Source organism: Felis catus, chromosome D3 (assembly GCF_018350175.1).
Source record: "Felis catus isolate Fca126 chromosome D3, F.catus_Fca126_mat1.0, whole genome shotgun sequence".
Classification (NCBI taxonomy): Eukaryota; Metazoa; Chordata; class Mammalia; order Carnivora; family Felidae; genus Felis; species Felis catus.
In genome coordinates, this window is record NC_058379.1 from 53,117,094 (window position 1) to 53,138,198 (window position 21,105).

Here is a 21,105-nt window from a genome sequence, read left to right on the forward strand (position 1 = left end):
AGCTCTTTTGTCTTTTCAGAGTTTTTTACTTTCTATCATTTCAGATGCTGGATTATGAACAAATGCCTAATATTCATCTTAGTATTGGAGTTAAAAACCAAGCTGAATTTCACCACTCAGTTGCTTCTCAATTCCGAATGCACTCAACCCCTGTGAGAATTCAGGTTGTTAATGTGAGAGAAGGACCTACATTTCATCCAAATTCCATGACCTTCAGTATTCGAGAAGGAATAAAAGGAAATTCCTTACTGAATTATGTGCTTGGCACATATACAGCTATAGATATGGACACGGGGAATCCTGCAACAAATGTCAGGTACCATAAATACTGTGCTCATATCAAAGTGATAAAATGTGGTTTTGTCCAGTGTTAGTTCATATAGAATGTACTCGTGTATGTGGATTGAAATACGTCTTGAGTTTTGCAAAATGGACTCCAAAAGGTTAGAATGGTAATTGTGTACAGGGAGCAACTATAAGGTCAAAGAACTACTAGAAGATTCTGACTCCCTGAGTCTCTCTGATCTTTTTGTGGCCAGTTGTTACCACCCTGGCCCCAGGCTGAGTAAGCCATATTGTAAACTATAAGACCTCATAAAAGATGAGTCACTGCTTGTTTCCTTAAGACCTGTTATCTAATGACTCTGGGACTAATTTCAACCACCAGCTTAAGAGGAAGAAAAAAGATAATAGAAATTAAAACACAGGCGTTTCAGAAATTTGATGAGTATAAACTCAGAACTGGAGAACTAGAAAGGTAAGCATTAGAGGCACTAGGTACACAGATTATACATGAATTAGATCTATACAAGATATTCTGGAAAGTGACTAGTGAAATATGTAAGTGTATTCTCCTTCCTTGTCTCTCTTCTTTCCTCCTCCTAATATTTTTGGAGTCAACAGTCTATTGATTTGTAAATTACTTTGATATTAACAATTTGATTACTTAATAGGTTAACAAATAGATAGACAACAAAAATTATGAAGTCTATCAGTATGGGATAGAGAAAAAGGATGTGTCAAATAAGTGCCTTGGACACTTGAAATTGTACCTGGTACAGAGGCCAGATCTTCTTTCAATAAGGTCGAGCATTTTGAATACATTATATTATTATATTATATTATTTATATAATACTAAAACCCATAACAGGCCAACAGCGAGGTACCCTAAAACTAATACACCTTAAAATCTAGGAAAAACGAAGGGCACCACATGTAAAAATGAATAAAGTATATTCCCTCAGTAGATATTGCTACAATAAACAAACCTGAAAGAGACTCATACATTTTACTAACAATTATATTAAGAGCTAGAAGAGTAAGAATTATGAAATTTTAAAACTCTGTTGTGGACCTGTGTATTAATATGTTCAACACTAAAATTTTATTGATATATATACATTTTATAAACCAAGGCAATTATCACTGTAAAACATACAAACACTATATTTAAGTTTAATGCATTGCATGTGACTTAAAATCATTAACTTTCACATAAGCAAATGATGAACTTATTTATTTAAAAACAGGTATATCATAGGACATGATGCAGGCAGCTGGTTAAAAGTAGATTCAAGGACTGGTGAGCTACAATTGTCTAGGGAATTTGATAAGAAGTCAAAATATATTACCAATGGGATATACACAGCAGAGATCCTGGCTGTAGATGGTAAGAAAATTTATTTTCAATATTTCAATAAAATTATTATTATTCCATTAAATATAAATATAATTCTAATATTTATACTAGATTGACTCAAATAACATATTTAGTGTGTCTGCAAGACTTACAGAGAGTTCTAAATACCTTAGATCAAGAACTGAATTCAGTCCACCCATACCATTATTTACATTTAAGCATAATTTATTTTACCTACTTCCAAAAAAGAACAGTATGTGGCTTACAGCAGAAAGCATAAAAGTTTAAGTCTATAAATAAAATTCAATTTCTGCTTCTGGCCTCATTTCTTGAGACGATTCATCCAACTTTCAGAGTATGTTAGGAATGTTTACGTAAAGGAAGCACTACAAGGTGTATGCAAAGTTCATTTGGGAATGACCTATGAGAAAGTCAGTGTCCCAGAGTATAGTTATTTTAGAACCACTAAAACTGAGCTACAGTGAGAGGCCTGTGTAAGTGCTGCTTGAGTAGACATGTCCAAAGTAAGATGTTAAAGCACAAGATTATTCCAAATAGAAGAGCCAAATTAAAAGTCATAAGAGCAGATGCACTGAACTAACTTGTAACTGAGCTGCTTCTCACGGGAAAAGCTATTAAGCATTCCTTTTTGGTGATAGCAACAGGAGTTTATTTATTTACCAACAGTTAATCGTTAATCATTCTCTGAACAGTGCCTAGGAAACCAGCTACTACAGAACAAAACAGAAAAAGGTCAGTAACTAGAAAAGAAGAGAGAAAATAGGTGTTCTAGATATACACCTAATAGAAGATAGATACTGTAGGTTTGCCTTGTTTATGTCTGAGCTCTACAGTAGCCAAAGAAAAAGATAAATGGGCAGTAAAAGATTTTAAAAGAAACCGTGATAATCCCCAAGTCATTATAGTCCGTACATTCTGGTCTTCATTCTGTGTCACTTCTAACACCTGCGTCAGTTATAGAAATATTATAGTCTTATTTGTTATCAGCATGCTAGAAAGCCACTTCCTTAAAAGGACTCTAACCATGTTGATTACAGCCTATCTTTGCATGTTGGTCATATGTGAATATCTTCGATAACTAGAATAAAAATTAGTCATCAAGTGATAAAGAGGGAGAAAAAAACTATCAAAATGTATCAACAGAAAGCTAAAACAAGGGCTATTGTTTACTTGCCTAAGCAGAGTATCTGCATAGGCACAAGCCATCCAGATGGAAAAGTGAACTAAAAGTCCAGATTCAAATTTCTTGCTCTTCTGCCCTTCTAATAAACTATATTGACCCAAAATTTGTTTTGAATGGATGAGGGAAAAAAACCTCATAGATTTATATTTGTTTTCAGAAGTGCCATTTCAGAGAGAAATAGCATCTAATGGATGGAATTAAAATAAATAGTAAAACAGAAAGAAAAAGCATACAGACAATTCTTTAATTTCAATTGTGGTTCTTTTCCTACAAATACAGAAATCAATCAGCATCCTGAATGGAAGGCTCTAGACTGGACTGGGAGTCTTGTTTATGGGGACAGCATAAGACTAGAAACTGTAAGCCTGTTTTGAAGGACATTTAATTTTGCATCTTGGGATGTGTAGGAGTTGGCTGAATGAAATGGAGGTGAAAAACATTTTGGGAAGAATGAATAGAATGCACAAGAGTCCTGGGTTAGGAAGAAATTTGTTTCAAGAATTAAAAAGAAACTAGTGTGGCTGGAAGGTAGTGAGCAAAGACAAGAGTGGCTTCAGGTCATTGAAGTAAGCAGGAACCCATCATGCACCACTTCAGGAGTCATTCATGCTATTCCTCTACGTTGTGGCATCATCATAGAATATAAGAAAGGATTTTCTCCCTGACACCATTTACCCCAATACTCATGATGCTTTGCTATTTCAGATGGCTCTGGGAAAACAGCAACAGGAACCATATGTATCGAAGTTCCTGATGTTCATGATTACTGTCCAGTCATTTTTGCTGAAAGTAAATACATCTGCATTGCCTCTCCATCGATCCTTATCTCTGTTTATGATCATTCTTATGGGGCTCCCTTTACCTTCTGTGTGGCTGATCAGCCACCAGGGACAGCTGACTTATGGGATATCAGATCAATAAATGGTAAGTGGAATCCAAACTTGCTCAAACTTTAAGACCAAAAGCAAAAACAATTACCAAATAATTAGGCAAGTTATGTAATACTTTCTATCTCTGTTTCTAAGATTCTTGCCATATTCATATTAAATGAGAAAATCTTTCATATTCACACTTAGATTATTTGGAAAAATTTTAAACTGAAATAAAAGTAAACATGTTTTATCAACACTGCAATTACAAATATTAGTATGTAAATATCAGTTTATTTGCCATTTTATATGGTGTGCTAAACCAATATTTGAACAGTTTGAAATAGAGTCCTTCACTAACTCACCGTATGTCATAATTCCCTACTCTAAATTATTTCAGGCAAATCACTTAAAAGTTTCTGCAACTCAAGTATCCCATAGATACGATTACATATTTTCTAATATCATAAGATCAATGCACATAAGTTCAATGAAATTTTTTTTAGAAATAATGATGAGTTCAGACTCTGTAAGGGTAAAAATTTAAATCCGAATTGCTCAATATGAGAAGAATGGTTAAGCAAATAGTAGTACATATATATTATTAAGGTGTAGTACACACGGAATTAAAATTAGAATTATGGGAGAATTGGGACGCCTGGGTGGCTCAGTTGGTTAAGTGTCTGACTTCAGCTCAGGTCATGATCTCACGGTTTTTGAGCTCAAGCTCCGGATTGGGCTCCGTGCTGACAGCTCAGAGCCTGGAGCCTGCTTCAGATTCTGGTGTGCGTGTCTCTCTCTCTGCCCCTTCCCCACTCATCCTCTGTCTCTCTCTGTCTCAAAAATAAGCATTAAAAACAATTTTTTTTAAAAAGACAAAACTTAAAAAAATAAAAAATTTGCAAATTAAAAAAAAATTATGTGAGAATTTAGATACAAGGAAATACATAAACCAAAGTACTTAAAGAGTAAAGATACCCAAGGAATATGTATGTTTGTGCTAACTGTTGCTATGTAAAAATAAATGCCTGAAATTGATTTTTAAAATGAAAGTAAATTTCAGAGAAGATAACGTTTTACATACCTTAGGTTCTATTTCCCTGAGATGTTAAATATACATAGAAATGAAATGCTATTAAGAGGACCTCATTTGGGCTACAATAGCTCCCTAATCTCATATTCATTTGAAGCAACAGTTAAAGATTTTTAGAGGGGTCAGTCCTCACAGAGGAAACACTTCCCATCTCCCGAGGCCACTAAGCTTTTCCATTCGTAGAATGTAGAAACCCTAAGATGATGCCAGAAAACAGACCACCATTAAGCACTTAGTCAAAAGAGGAAATTAGGCAACTTGTTTTCATAATAAAACCTTTTGGCTCTTTTCCACAAAATCATTTCAATATTTTAAAAAGTTAAGCACATTAAAGTAACCCCATTAAAAATCAAGACAACTTTTGGCGAGGATGTGGAGAAAGAGGATCTCTTTTGCATTGTTGGTGGGAATGCAAGCTGGTGCAGCCACTCTGGAAAACGGTATGGAGGTTCCTCAAAAAAACTAAAAATAGAACTACCCTATGACCCAGCAACTGCACTACTAGGCATTTATCCAAGGGATACAGGTATGCTGTTTCAAAGGGACACATGCACCCCCGTATTTATGGCAGCACTATCAACAATAGCCAAAGTAGGGCAAGAGCCCAAATGTCCATCGATGGATGAATGGATAAAGAAGATGTGGTATATATATATATATATATATATATATATATATATATATACACACACACACACACACACACACACACACACACACACACACTGGAGTATTACTGGGCAATCAAAAAGAATGAAATCTTGCCATTTGCAACTACGTGGATGGAACTGGAGGGTATTATGCTAAGTGAAATAGTCAGAGAAAGACAGAAATCATATGACTTCATTCATATGAGGACTTTAAGAGACAAAACAGATGAGCATAAGGGAAGGGAAACAAAAATAATATAAAAACAGGGAGGAGGACAAAACAGAAGAGACTCATAAATATGGAGAACAAACTGAGGGTTGCTGGAGCATGGCGGGAGGGGGGATGGGCTAAATGGGTAAGGGGCACTAAGGAATCTACTCCTAAAATCATTGCTTCACTATATGCTAACTAATTTGGATGTAAATTTTAAAAAATAAAAAAATAAAGTTTAAAAAAAAAAAGAAACAAAAATCAAGACAACTTTGAATTCACCCTTCCTATGAAGTCCAATATCCCATTGGTAAATAACAAGTACTAACCACTTTTTCCTCATTAAGATCCTAGATATTATGAGTAAAAATATAAGAAAAAAAAGGTTCTATGTGGAGGTTTGTAAAGGTATTCAAATTATATAATAGATTTGCCAGTAAAAAATATAATCACATTGGAGAGAATATTCCTAGAGTCCTGTTTCAATGTTGGTGTTAAAGAAAGGAATAAACTTTCACTTAATGTGCTATGGCATCACCTCATTCAACTCTTTGTGCATAGGCTATATTTTGGTAGACATAGCTGGCTTATCATATAGCTAAATGAAATTAATAAATAATAATACCTATAATTATTGCATGTTATGGATTAATCAATTAATATTCATGATTTAGATGTACACTTAATCATCTCTAAGCCCTCCTTGGGTTGATAAATAAATTTCAACCTATGTTTTAAACAATAGTTTCTATACAAATTGATAGGCAATGGTAACAAAGAATTAGGAAAATAGTTATTGGAATAATTTAAATTTAAATGATAGGACAGCGATTTTGAATAAGAGATAAACAATAGTCTTCAGGAGGGTATTTGCAAACTGTAATCCTAAATAGAAAACTTCCAATATTTCCTTTCAACTCAATATTCTTCATTCACTGGACAAATATTTATTGAGTACACATAATATGACAAATATTGTTGTTTTGGAAATAAGCAACAGGATCCCAGCCTGCTTCATAGAAATAACAATTCAGAGATGCCTGGGTGGCTCAGTCAGTTAAGTGTCCAACTCTTGACTTTGGCTCGGGTCATGATCTCACGGTCGTAGTGTTGAGCCCCCGTGCCTGGTTCTCTGCTGACAGTGTGGAGCCTGCTTGGAATTCTCTCTATCCCTCCCTCTCTGCTTTTCCCTCTCTCTCTCTCAAAATAAACTTAAAAAAAAAAAGAAATAATTAAGCAGCAAAAAGTATTGAACAATTCATTATAAATGTTTAAAAATTAAGTATAGGATGCCATATGACTAAGAGAGTATGAAAAACTCAGGCCCTGGGTTAGTCTTGGGTATTAGGAAGCATTATTCCAAGGAATTCCAATTTATTTTCTTTTTCCTCTCTTTCTTTTCAGCTACTTCTGCAATCCTGACGGCTGAGCAGCTTTTATACGCCACAGTTTACCAAATCCCAATCATCGTGAAGGACAGCTTTAACAGAGCATGTGAATTGCCACAGATTGTGGAGTTAGAGGCCTGTGATTGTGACTACAACCACATATGTTTGTACTCTAGTACCACAGGCATCAACGCAGGGGATGGCAGCTCGGTTACCAGTGATATAGATGGGACCATCACTGAAGACCAAATTGAGGGTTCAAATGTTGGTCTTGGACCAACAGGGATTGGCATGATTGCCCTGGGACTCTTACTACTGCTTTGTAAGTACTGGATTGAATCTCCCTTTTCAGCACTTCTTCAAAATAAGAATGTAACCAGGCTCCCTGGGATGCCTAGGTTCATTTGGCCATTTCTTTTTGGTATCTATAGCAATTCTTGTGGGAATTTGGAAGTAAACAATGGGGCTAATAAGGGCATGTGCTTGTTCAATAGTTATAGTTAGAGGCAGTGAGGGTCATAAAGATGAAAAACACAAGCAAATTCCTAAGTATAATATAGCAAAACATAGAGTAAATCCTAAAATGAAAAATTCAGCAAAGTGCATTAAGAGAGGTAGAAGCAATCAAGTCCAAGTGGGAAGGTTGGGAGTCTTTATGGAGAAGGTGGCTTCAAGCCAGGCCCTAAAAGCTAAAGGTTTTCTTAGAAGGAGAATGGTATCTGGGGAAATCTGAAAGGAATAACCCAATCATAAACAGGGAGAGGGATGGTAGGGCATAGAACACTCAGGAAGTTGACAGGCTAAAAGGTAGGCTGGGAGCCGTCTGCAGGAATGTTCATGATAAGCCAAACATTCTGGGCTTCAGTCCACAGGCAATGAGAAATCAGTGAGGCTGTGTGAGATCAGGTGACCTGTTCATTCTGGTATAACAGGAAGCAGGGAGAAGAGCCTAGAAGAGAGAATTAGCCTCTGGATTCTTGATAAGAGTATCTGCAAGTAGGACCATGGTCACAGGGATGTTTAAGTCCCTATGCAAACATTTCAAAAAGTGTCCTCCTCTCCCTACCACGTTTTAAAACATGTAGGCCCTCAGAGGAGTAACACATTTTAGTTCCCTGCCCCAATACTTTAGATTTTGTGGAAATCAAAAATTGGATTCTACAATCCAATTTGACTAAATCCTTCAAACTAAAACATTAGCATGTTTCAATAGGTAAGTACAAACTAAAACATTATCATTCTGAGGAATGAAAAAATAAAAAATGACTTTGGGCAAACTTTATTTCTTAAAATGAATTTGTAAGATAATACCAAGATCATGAGTGATTATCATAATGATATTGGAGATATTTTCCCAGAACGTGACAAGAGCAGATGAGTCAAGGTATCAGTTTGCCTTTAAGCCAGCAGGTCTCAGGGTGCCTGGGTGGCTTAGTCAATTAAGTATCTGACTTTTGCTCAGAGCATGATGTCGCAGTTTGTGAGTTCGAGCCCCACATCGGACTCTGTGCTGACAGCTCAGAGCCTGGAGCCTGCTTCAGATTCTATGTCTCCTTCTCTCTGCCCCTCCCTGCTCATGCTCTCTCTCTCTCTCTCTCTCTCTCTCTCTCTCTCTCTCTCTCTCAAAAATAAATAAACATTAAAAAAAATTAAGCTAGAGGTTCTCAATCCTAGCTGCACATTAGAATCATTGGAGGTCTTTTAATTAATCATGTTCAAGCAGGAATACTCAAAATGAGACCCAAATTGTGGCATGTTTAAGCCCTCTAATGAAGCTAATGTGTAGTTCAGGGATAAACACCCAGAATTAGCCACATTCCCAGTGGACTAGCACTCAAAATTTCACGACTGTTCCTTAATCAGGCCAAGAAAGCACAAGAGTTGTTAAGTTGATTGTAGAATAGGAGGGGAAGACCCTTTTGGACAAAGTCATCGGTTCTCAGTGAAGAAGCCCAGGCTGTGTTTTGGAGGGGGCGTGCAGTGTGATAGTGAGAGGCGAGGTCCTTGCCCAAAACTTATATTCTCAAAGGGCCTTCATTTAAGACTTTTGATGTTTGCTCTCAGTGAGATTAACTGTTTCAGGGAAATCAGCAAAAAGCGCTGACTTAGCAGCTTTGGCATTTTTCTTCCATACCTGTAATTAACTCAGTGGAATGCATGTTATACTAGGGCATTTGAAAAGTATAAAGAACAACTAGAGGGGACCCAAAGAACTAAACTGAGTGTATTCTAGAATCTTAGAAAACTTAAGAAATGTGTAAATTTCTGGATTAAAGTGTAGAACTGAAGTAAAGTTTCCATTATATTTTGTATACAAGATCTTAAAATAAATGTAAACAGCTCAATTAAATTTAGTGGGTGATATGTGGTTGGTTTTAAGTGTAAATATAAGGGTGGAGGAAGAGTCCTATTTCTAGGTCCTATAACTGAAATCTGTATTCAATCCTTTTGATTACATATACTGATGATGTATTTAACTTGTAGTGTATATATGATGTTTGGTTACACGGATTTGTGTATATCAGTTTTTATATGGATTTGCAAATATATGTATATATATGTATAAGGCACCTGCACTTATACACATGCTCTTGGAGATAAGTACATATTTATTCATATGTGTACACAGGCTTGCAAATACATATACATATACATATACAGATGACTATATGTGCACGCATATGCACATATAAATGCACATGCATGCACATGGGGGACTAGGAATCAGAATCCTGGATCTGCCAGCAGCCAGTTAGGAGTCTTGGAATAGAGGGTATAAAGGGCCTAATTTTTCTAATCTATCAGTAGAGAACTCCGATTACATAATCCCAAATTCCCTTCAGTCCAGCTCTAAAAGTCTATGTGATTTGGTGGTTTTGTATTCATAAACATGGATCTATATATTCAACTCTTCAGGGAGAACTGATGCTTTCTTATATTTGTATTCATCCCTTTGGTTCTAAATATAATTCCACATGTTTCAAAAAATGATATATTCAGTGACTTACTAAATTGAGCAACAATGTGTTAAGTCTCTATCCACTTTCTTGGGCAGTGGCGCCCCTCCTGCTCCTCATGTGTTGCTGCAAACGAAGACAGCCCGAAGGCCTGGGGACGAGGTTTGCTCCCGTGCCAGAGGGGGGAGATGGAGTGATGCAGGCCTGGGGGATAGAAGGGGCCCGCCCGGAGGACAGGGTGAGTGGATGGCCATGGTCCAGAGCGGGGTGGGGTTTCAGTGCAAGCGAGCATGTCTTGATAATTGTACGACACACAGAAAGAAAACTATGTCATTTATTATGTGTTTAACATAAAGCATTTATTTCAAAAATGTTTCTCTTTCTTTTCAGGATGTGTCAAATATATGTGTACCAATGACAGCCTCTAATACCCAGGATCGTATAGATTCTTCTGGTCAGTGGACACCAAAATCTGTTTCTTGTTAAAGTTTGCAAAATTATTTAACCTGATTAATTTCATGTATAAGTACCTTTAAAAAAAACAGTATATCTGCCAATACTTTTGGATGATAGCATAATGAGAGGGCAAGTAACATGTTTGAAGTCATCGCTTTACTTTTCTTAAACTACAGGCAGTGGAGTATGGCGTAGCAATTTGAAAGGCAAACTCTAGAACCAGAGTGTTTGAGTTTGATCCCCTGCTATGTGCTTGGGCCGGCACTTAACCTCTCTGGGCCTCAAGTTCCTTATCTTTGAGACTTAGTTTATGATAACACCTACTTCAAGGTGTCCCTGTAAAGAGCGATACACAGACATATATACATATTATGTATGATATATAATGTTCTTACTATATATTATGTAAGTTACCTATAAATAACTTATATAATATATATCACAAAATATACACATATACATGTACATAAAAATATGTATATATACATTAAAAATATACATTAGAACAGTGCCTTGCACAGACAGCTACTGGAGCCATTATTTATAATAAAGCTGTTCAAAAATAATAGAAAAGAAAAAGCAGCAAATATGCTCTTCTAATAATACACTGAAGAATTCTTCTTAAATCCATGCATTTGCATTTGATTAATTTCATGTATAAGTACCTTTAAAAAAACATTATATCTGCCAATGCAATCCATGCATTTGCCTCACCAGACTTACATTCTCCTAATTTACCAGTTCCATGTACACCTAGGAATACTGTAAAATACTCAGCTAGTGGGCAATGAATGAAGTAGAGAGGTCGTCCAATTCTAGGACAAACATGAGATTTCTCAGCAGTGGTTCCTCAGTATCCCAAACCAGACTCTGATGCAGAGTCTAAGGTGGCTGAACATTTCTGTGAAAGCCAGCTCTCCCTCCAGCACCGGGATGAGTGAGGACTGTTTCAGTTTCTGCTGGCCTTGCTGTGGAGCGGTCCTGAGGGGGGTGCAAGCCCTCTCACACAGGCCAGGGAGCTTGCCAGAGGCAGTGACAGAAGGACTGATGCAGACAGGCAGAGGCCCTGCTCCCCTTGGGTGGCTCCATACCTGTGAGTCTAGGGGATATTTTTGTGCAAATCAGAGGCCAATTCCAAAAGCTGGCTCCCTCTGTACCATTTACTGACTTTTATTTTATGAGGGAACTAAGACTGGGCGGATTTCAAATAGCTCCTGGCCTTGCTTTCCAGGGCCTACTCACATGTGTGGTGGTGCAACATGGCAGACAGTGGGTAGCAGGGTTTGACGTGGATGAACAGTGCGGACCACTCAAGCACTGTTCCACGAATGCTCTGTCCTTTCAGAAATCTACACTAACACCTACGCGGGTGGAGGAACGGTTGAAGGGGGTGTGTCAGGAGTGGAACTGAACACAGGCCTTGTGACGGCCGCTGGCGTGGCGGCCGGAGGTTCAGCAGGAGCTCGACGGAGGAGGAGTTCCACAATAGGAACCCAGTGGGAATACGCAGACACGGGCCTGAACATGGCTTTCCTGGACAGTTATTTCTCTGAGGTAATCCCCCTGCACACGGTTATACAAAATAGTCTTGAGACTGATGATAACAATGATGGCAATAGGTTCTTCTGAAATATATTCAGTTAGTCTCAACTCTATTCCAATCCTGAATAAATAGTATTTCATTTCTCCTTAGAATACAGAAAGTCAATTCGCCAAAGCATTTCATATTCAATTGACATACATCCATCTTACTATCGTGGAAAAGGCTAGCATCTCTCATATTCCCTACTTCATTTTTTCCCATTTTTCTGTCTTCTGTCTCTTGCTTTTACCACTTTGTTTCCCATAGCAGCAGCAAAACAGGAAGATCCTGATCAAGAAAAAAAAAATGTATGCATGTCCTCTCTTTATGGTATCCTTCCTACCCTGCAGTTACCTCCAATGAAAGAAGAAAAAAATAAATTAAAAACCAGGACTGGGAAAGGAAGAGAATGATAACTCAGAAACAGAGTATCACCATGACTTGGTGATATATCAGGGCCTAGAACCCCGGTCTCCTATTCTCTATCCAGTGCCCCATCCCCAAGGGATACGTGTCCCTCACTAAGAGAAGGGATCATGGGTCTGAGCATCCCAAAGAAGAAAGCTCCATAGGCATTGGGTTGGCCTGACAGGGTGGCACAAAGGGTAAATAAATCCCCTGTGAATCCCTAGTTAGTATGTTTATTTCATTTAATAGCAATCCATTTCATCTTATATTTCAACTAGCCTGTTTTATTCCATATATGGTAATACATGAGTTATTACCTGCTATTAACAACAACAACAAAAAATGTTAAGGATACTGTTGTAAATGTAAGCTATTCCTTAAAATTGGTGATTACAAATACCATCACATGAACAGTATTGATTATTTAGATGAGTGATAGATATCACTAAGTACATCCAACAAATGGGCACAAATTATGTGTCATAGAAATGTCATAGAAATTATATTTAATGAATCATTCATAAAATTCACACTAACATTAAAAGAGCCTTACCATTAATGTCCTTTGATTTTTCAAAATTTTTCCTTTGATTACAATTGGTGCCTGATACATTAAATCTCAGGGTTTGTAAGTTTGAGCCCCACATCGCTCTCTGCACTAACAATGCAGGAGTCTACTTAGGATTCTTTCCCTCTCTCTGCCCCTCTCCCACTCTCTCTCTCTCAAAACAAACAAACAAACAAAAAACCCAAAAACAAACAAACAAAAAACTTTTAAAAAATGGCACTAGGTTTCAGAGGTGGTGAGATGCAGCCTCTCCCCCTACAAGATAAAACCTCTGCAGAACGTACAGTGTTTCTTTTCTGCCATGTTTTACACCACCACCCTCCACCCCCACAGCCAACTTGTGCCCCGGCAAGGGGGATTATCCTCTTACTGAGGTGTCACTTGAAAATATTAAGCGGCATGTTTATGGTAATACCAAACTCATGAATAATTGCTTTCAAGACTTAAAACCATCCATTTCTAACGGTAGAATTTAGAGTCTCGCATAGACCAGAGGGTAAGCAGCACGATGTAGGGTAAAAAGGATAGTTGGATTTGAGGTAGCATTCTATGATTATTTGAGTCTGGGGCATGCCATTCACTCTCTCTGGGCTTTCAGTTACCTTATCTGTGAAACAGAGAGGGGACAAGATTATGTCAGGCCCCGTAGGATTTCACGGAACCCAACAAGAGCCATAGCAGCTGGAGGAGAGCAGCCACCTCATCGTCTTCCCGCAGAGAAGTTCCCTTTCATTAGTTCCATATACAGGGCTCCTACCTAGCATTACATTCAAAGGGTCCATCATTAAAAATAATTTGAAAATCACAGTAGATAACCTTTTAGTGCCTTCTTCCTTTTAACCTAACTCCAAAGACATCTTGGCTCTCTTTGCTTCGGTCATGTAAAACCACTGAACATTTGGACATAAGTCTCTGAAGCTTAAAGATACTGACATCTTTATACATGCTTTTATTCCAAGTTGATCAAATATCTCTCTCCTTAAAGAAATAACCTGTTGAACATAACTAAATATATTTTGTTATTTCTAGACCCCTCAGAAACAAAAGACTATAAATCCAAAAAGTTAAAACATTGTCTGACAAATTCAGATTGCCAAAATCTGAATAAAATGCAGAAACTATTAATGTTAGCTTTCAAATAAGAGCAGTTCACATTGATTCAGATTCTATACACCATTAGTGCCCTCTGATCTCCTTTAAAAATTCCAATTATTTAGAAATACAGCGAAAAATCGTCAGTGTTTTTTTCAGTTCATTCCATTATAATCTTCTCAGATCAGACATCTCTAGAGCACTGTTGTTATTCTTTGGTTATTTTAAAGGAAAAGTAACTTTTAACTTCCTGTTTTTCCTCTAATTTTAGAAAGCCTATGCTTATGCAGATGAGGATGAATGTCGGCCTGCAAACGACTGCTTGCTCATTTATGACCACGAGGGAGTAGGGTCTCCTGTTGGCTCCATTGGTTGTTGCAGTTGGATTGTGGATGATTTAGATGAAAGCTACATGGAAACTTTAGACCCAAAATTTAGGACTCTGGCTGAAATCTGCTTAGACACAGAAATTGAACCATTTCCTTCACAGCAGGCCTGTATACCTATCAGTACTGACCTGCCTTTGCTGGGGCCTAATTATTTTGTTAATGAATCTTCAGGAATGACCCTCTCAGAAGCTGAATTCCAGGCAGAAATGGCAATACCGGAACCCATGATCCACGGGGATATTGTAGTGACAGAGACTTATACAACAGCTGACCCATGTGTGCAACCCACAACAATTGTTTTCGATCCTCAGCTTGCACCCAATGTTGTAGTGACCGAAACAGTAATGGCACCTGTCTATGATGTTCAAGGGAATATCTGCATACCTGCTGAGTTAGCCAACACGCACAATGTAATCTATGCCGAGAGAGTGCTGTCTAGTCCTGGTATGCCTGACACAAGCAACGGTAGCATGACTGATGGCTGTATGGGGCCTGTAATGAGTGGCAGTATTTTGGTAGGGCCAGAAATTCAAGTGACACAAATGATGAGTCCCAACATTCACGTAAGTCAAACCACTGGCTCCACATCTCCAATGACATCTCGACACAGAGTAACACGATATAGTAACATACATTACTCCCAACAGTAAGTGCTTTTGGTCAGTATTCTATATGGACACCTTGCACCTAGTGATCACCAACATATCCATCAAAGATGTATAATGTACTATATTTAACATTTTAGCAGCCGACAAATATTTGAACATTCTAAGATCAATGCCACTCTTTGAATATATCTTTGGGGCCGGGGGAGAATATGGCTGAGCACTTTAGATAAGCCTTTTGTAATTCTTTCTGGTTTTAAATACTGTGCCAAAAAACTTAAAGAAAATGTTTTATATCCTTCGATACCGTCTAATAAATAGCACATAACTCATAAGGTGAATCTTAGAGGTCTTCAGCCCCATAGGACTGGTCATGTAAACAAGGATGCTCTTGTTCTTAGAGGTTGCAAAAGAAATCTTGCCTGCATTTGCCAGGCAAATACCTTTAGAGAAATATTTCTATTAAAAATTTTTAATTGAAAAAGTGAATGAAGTATACATTTCTGAAAGAAGATTTAAGAGGAAAATAGAGCATCTATCATTAGACATCTGAAGTCATTTGTTCGGTTTCTCAAGATATGCAATATTTAGGGCATGGTTAATATAATACAGGGAAAGTGTTTGCCAGCTGAATGCACCACTGAAAATGGTTCACCGAAAAGAATTATATATATATATAGATAGATAGATATGCATATATACATAAATCAATATGGATGAATGTGTATCGCACTTTATTGATTTATATCAGTAACTGTAAAATAATTTGTGATAGTCAAAAGAATTATGACAATGATGGAGTATAAACAGTTCTTAGGGAAAGTATTAGAGTATTTCCTTCTTAAGGGGAATGTTTTCTCTATTCTTGCTAATTATGTCAAAAAACCATATGAAATATGGTTTACTCGGTTTCAGTGACCTGAGTCATAGAGCTTTCATTTGGCAATCAGATAGTCTCCAAAGCACCTTTGTAGTCATGCACGTATTCAACAATATTTACTTAGAAGCTATTATGTGTGGAGTGTTGGTCTTGTCTCCGTGAATATATAGGGGAAGAAGACAAACATGATTTCTCACCTCATAGAACTTCTAACTCATTTCTAGACTTAAAACCCTGGGGATACAGCTTTGGGTTCCTACCAAGAATAAGTAACAAAATATTTAAGTCCACTACCAAGTTGTGTTTCTCTGTTTAACATTGCTGCTTCTGCTGAATGAATGAAATGGAAACACTTGCACAGATTGCTACTCCTTGTAGGTATAAAGTGGGCTTGTGAAAGAGGGGTTCTAGCAAGATAGTTTTATTTAATTCTGTAAAATATGTAAACTGTATAGTGGTAACTATAATACGACCAGTAAGACAATGTAAATGAAATAAACTTATTGTCAGGGCTTATTCCTTTTGGAAGGAAATAACCTCATTGCTTCTTGATTTGTTCCTTTATAACTAAAACTACTGTAGAATTTGGAGCATCACACATAACCTCTTGCCCAATTCTCTTATTTGACAGAAGAGGAATCTAGAACTAGAGAGGTAAAATGACCACAACCTGTTGGTTGTGGTACAAAACCTTGAGGCCATTGCTTGGGCATTCTGGCCAGTGTTTCAATGTTATAACTTCATCAGACACGGAGAGGATCTAGTTTGGTCTGTTGCAGGGTCTTTGCTATTTCCTACTTGGAAGAAAAAACTATCTCTCAAAAAAAAAAAAAATGGGTTTTGTGAAGTTTAAATGCTGAATGGCTAGAACGGTATAATGCCAGAAGGTTATTTACATGTTTTCTCATCTTTTCCAAATCACATGTGTTACCAGTTGTTATAGTCATTCTTTACCGTAGTTATTCACAACCAAGATTCTGCTACATTTCATAACTCTATAATTTGACGAATCCATAGGGTAGCCAAGGAGCATCAGTACCGTGGTCATTTTAACAGTCCCAGCCACGTAACATCTCACATGCACTCAGTCCTGTGGCATATCCTGATGTGGATATTCTGCTTTTGAACTGTGCATGTTATTGGGACAATAATTTTATAAATTATGAAAAAAAACTAGTGAATAATGAAATGTAAGGTGCTAACAGTATTAAAACTGAAAATACTTTAAGACTGAGAAATTCAGAAAATAGTACTAAGCATAAGAATTTCACCGAAATCTCTTGTGAGAAGGGTAAGAAAATTTCTTTGTGAACTTTTCCTTCCATCAATACACAAAGATTTAAGGGTGCTTCCAAAAGAGAAAATGTACATCTGGTGGATGTTTTCCCTAATACTATTCATGGAAACAAGACCAGAACCATTTCATTCTCTCTTTTAACATTATCAGTGAAGAGAACTCCATTATTCCAAGACGGTCAGTATCACTCATATACGACTTAAATCTCTGAAATTGGTATATTTTTAAAATATCAAACAAAACAGAGAGTGGAAAGCAAGATTTCCCCTTCACTGCTGAAGAGCTAGGATACTGATTTATCTAGGAGATAAAGCTGATATAGCATTTATTTTAACGTTTGAAAATGAACCCAGAAGCCCAAGAAATGAGATTTAATGAATAAATATAATAATGTATAATTTCAGTCATATCTCTTACCCTATGCTATTACCTGTAGGGAAAGCATTCAAATGCATAAATGGGTTCTCTCAGAAAAGTCTTGTTAGGTGAAGGGAGAGGAAGACATTAAGAAGACAGAGTATAACCTTGTTTCCAAAAAAAATTATTTAAAAAAATTTCCTCTTTTGGATTAGATATTTCTGATTGCAATGTATTCCTGAATGTAATAGTGTTTTATATATTTCTTCAATAAAAAATATGTGATAAGGAAAGAAACATTTCATTTTCTCTTTGGTGCATGTAGTGTTCTACACGCAAACATACATCCAGAAAACCTTTTTCCCATCGTGTTACTAGGTGATTATCATCTCTATCATGATGTATATAATACAGGAGCATGGATTCATTTGTAAAATGAAATTCAGAATAATTCATTTACTCACCAATGGTAAAATTTCTCAGTAAAATCATTATTTTCTTAGTAGATGCTCACTATAAACGTTAGTTTAGTCAACAAGTCAACTGAATAAATTCCAGAAATTGCTCTAAACATTGTATGCGTTACAGAATTAAATATCCTCTTTTCCCATTGGATTTAAATTCAGTAAAATTATCATTATTGTTCCTCTTTTACCAGAGGTACTAATTTCTGTTGAAGTAAGAAAAGAATAATTAATTTCAATAAGGGGAATTAAGGAAAGCTCCTTGAAGATGGTGAGATCTGGGCTAGGCCAAATAGAATGTCATCTGACAGGGATTCCAAAGGCATAAAAACTAAAAACAGCATATTCAAAGAATATTAAGTGGTCAAATTAAACATAATAAAAAAAAAACGTCTGAAACAAAATAGGCATTACAAAATTATTTCATAGTCAGCCATTTTATATGATGTTTACTATACCAATTACTCAAAATGTATTAGCCTATTGAATTCTTTTTTTTTTAATTTTTTTTTATAACATTTATTTATTTTTGAGACAGAGAGAGACAGAGCATGAATGGGGGAGGGTCAGAGAGAGGGAGACACAGAATCTGAAACAGGCTCCAGGCTCCGAGCTGTCAGCACAGAGCCCAACGCGGGGCTCGAACTCACAGCCCTCACGGACCGTGAGATCATGACCTGAGCCGAAGTCGGCCGCCCAACCGACTGAGCCACCCAGGTGCCCCTAGCCTATTGAATTCTTAAAACCACACCACGTGGTATGACTGATATCCACGTCATACATGAAGACACTAAAGCAAAAAGAATTTCTTATTTTTATGTTAGAGCTTAAGTGAGTAGCAGGATTAAGATTCAAACCCAGGATGGCCTACTCTTATTATTTTTTTTAAATTTTTTAATGTTTATTTATTTTTGACAGAGAGAGACAGAGCGTGAGCCAGGAGGGGCAGAGAGAGAGGGACACACAGAATCTGAAGCAGTCTCCAGGATCCAAGCTGTCAGCACAAAGCCGGACACAGGGCTTGAACTCACGAACTACGAGATCATGACCTGAGCTAAAGTCCAACGCTTAACTGACTGAGCCACCCAGGCGCCCCAGGCCTACTCTTGTTCTTAAGCTTCGAATTCTTTTGACCCAATTCTGAAAGGATATGTGAGAAAGGCACATGGTAAAGAATCTTGAATCCCATTAGGGGTTTGGTTTTAACTTGGTATAAAATGAGGAACAAACGAAATTTTGTGTGCTGGTAAATGGTCAAATGGTGTTATTTTATGAGATGACACTGGGGCAGCCACCAGGAGTCCTCATGATAGTTGGTGTGTTGTTGATTACAGAGATGCCCTTGAGGCCAGATTACTGAGGCAGAGAGCCTAGGATCTTATGAAAAGGCAACATTCCAAGGTGAGCCTGGTGGCTCTAAAGCGTCAGAGATCCTCTTAGACGACCACTGCAATGAGCAGGTATATGTTGGGTGGTCTAAAGTGACCGCAATCAGGGGCGCCTGGGTGGCTCATACGGTTGGACATTTGACTTTTGATTTCAGCTCAGGTCATGATTTCACAGTTCGTGGGATTGAGCCCTGTGTCAGACTCTATGCTGACAGTGTAGAACCTGCTTAGGATTCTCTCTCTCCCTCTTTCTTTCTCTGCCCCTCCCCTGCTCATGCTGCTTCTCTCTCTCTCTCTCTCTCTCTCTCTCTCTCTCTCTCTCTCTCTCTCATAAATAAACCTAAAAATTTTTTTAATATTTAAAAAAAATTTTTTTCAATGTTTATTTATTTTTGAGACAGGGAGAGACAGAACACGAGCAGGGAGGGGTAAAGAGAGGGAGACACAGAATCTGAAGCAGGCTCCAGGCTCCAAGCTGTCAGCACAGAGCCCAACGTGGGACTCGAACTCACAAGCCATGAGATCATGACCTGAGCCGAAGTCGGAGGCTTAACTGACTGAACCACCCAGGCACCCCAGTTAATATTTAAAGTGACTCCAAAGTTTTTCTACACTGAATGCCTTTTACTTTTTTTTTTTTAACTTTAAGTGAGGTGCATGTACTATTTTCAGTTTCTAGAATAGGGCATGCTTTTTCATACCTCTGTCACTCTGCCCCTCCCTGGTTCTTTTACCTGGAGCCCTCTTCACTCTCCTCATCTAAGTAGCTTGTTTCTCCTTACCCTTCAACACTCACCTCAAGCATTGCCACTTCTTGGGAGCATTTCCTGAGATCTCTTTCACAGCCCCAACCTGCTGGCTTAGCTAAGTCTCCTTTACTCCCACCAGCAACACGCTATTTGTCCTATGCCTATCAGCCTATGAGCGCCTTGAGAACAAGGGCACTGCTTTTCTCCAGGATTAACAGAATGTCTAGGACACAGCATGCACTCATTAATCTTAGAAGTGAAGAAAATGAGGTTAGAGTGGGAGAGAGCCAAAGCATAAGAGACTCTTAAAAACTGAGAACAAACTGAGGGGCATTGAAGAGGGCATCTTTCGGGATGAGCACTGGGTGTTGTATGGAAACCAATTTGACAATAAATTTCATATATATATTTAAAAAAAGTGAAGAATATAGTCCAATTCTCTCAGGCATCTAAAAGGAAATGTCTGCAATTCAACAACATTGCCTCTTGATAGCAGCCCTTTGAATGATCTTTGAAATGCTTGTGTAAATGCCACTCTTAGCAAGAAAATGCAAGTAAATAACTCACAAAGACAGTTAATTTCAGGAGAAATTTACCTTTTGCAGAAAAAGTAATAAAGCTATTGAAAACCTCATGTGCTTTTTGAAAGAAGCTATGTTATAGCTGAATAAAATAAATGTTAAAATGTTACAGAGAAAGAGATTTTAGGCAGGATAAATACTTCAGAAGAAAGTTAAAATTTCTGAAACTTTGAGAGGCTGCTGATAATAAGGTTACCTTCATTAGAGCAATTGATTGTGGGTTTTTTTCTCTTTCAAAACCATGTATTCCATGTAAGTTTGGTAACAAAATGTGTGT

General features: G+C 37.4%; 2 protein-coding genes across 3 annotated transcripts in view; one reads left to right on the forward strand and one right to left on the reverse strand.

Moving 5' to 3' along the window:
- The window catches only part of DSG4 (desmoglein 4), a 43,710-nt gene extending 28,257 nt beyond the window's left edge, over nt 1-15,453 (forward strand). The window contains exons 9-16 of the mRNA XM_019815116.2: nt 45-316; nt 1,531-1,670; nt 3,550-3,768; nt 7,072-7,377; nt 10,111-10,250; nt 10,403-10,466; nt 11,814-12,022; nt 14,390-15,453. Coding sequence (XP_019670675.2) covers nt 45-316; nt 1,531-1,670; nt 3,550-3,768; nt 7,072-7,377; nt 10,111-10,250; nt 10,403-10,466; nt 11,814-12,022; nt 14,390-15,157 — 2,118 coding nt within the window. The 3' untranslated portion in view covers nt 15,158-15,453. The remainder of the gene's footprint in view (nt 1-44; nt 317-1,530; nt 1,671-3,549; nt 3,769-7,071; nt 7,378-10,110; nt 10,251-10,402; nt 10,467-11,813; nt 12,023-14,389) is intronic.
- Nucleotides 1-21,105, reverse strand: part of DSC1 (desmocollin 1) — a 346,452-nt gene that overhangs the window by 261,757 nt on the left and 63,590 nt on the right. The gene's annotated exons all lie outside the window — the stretch shown is intronic.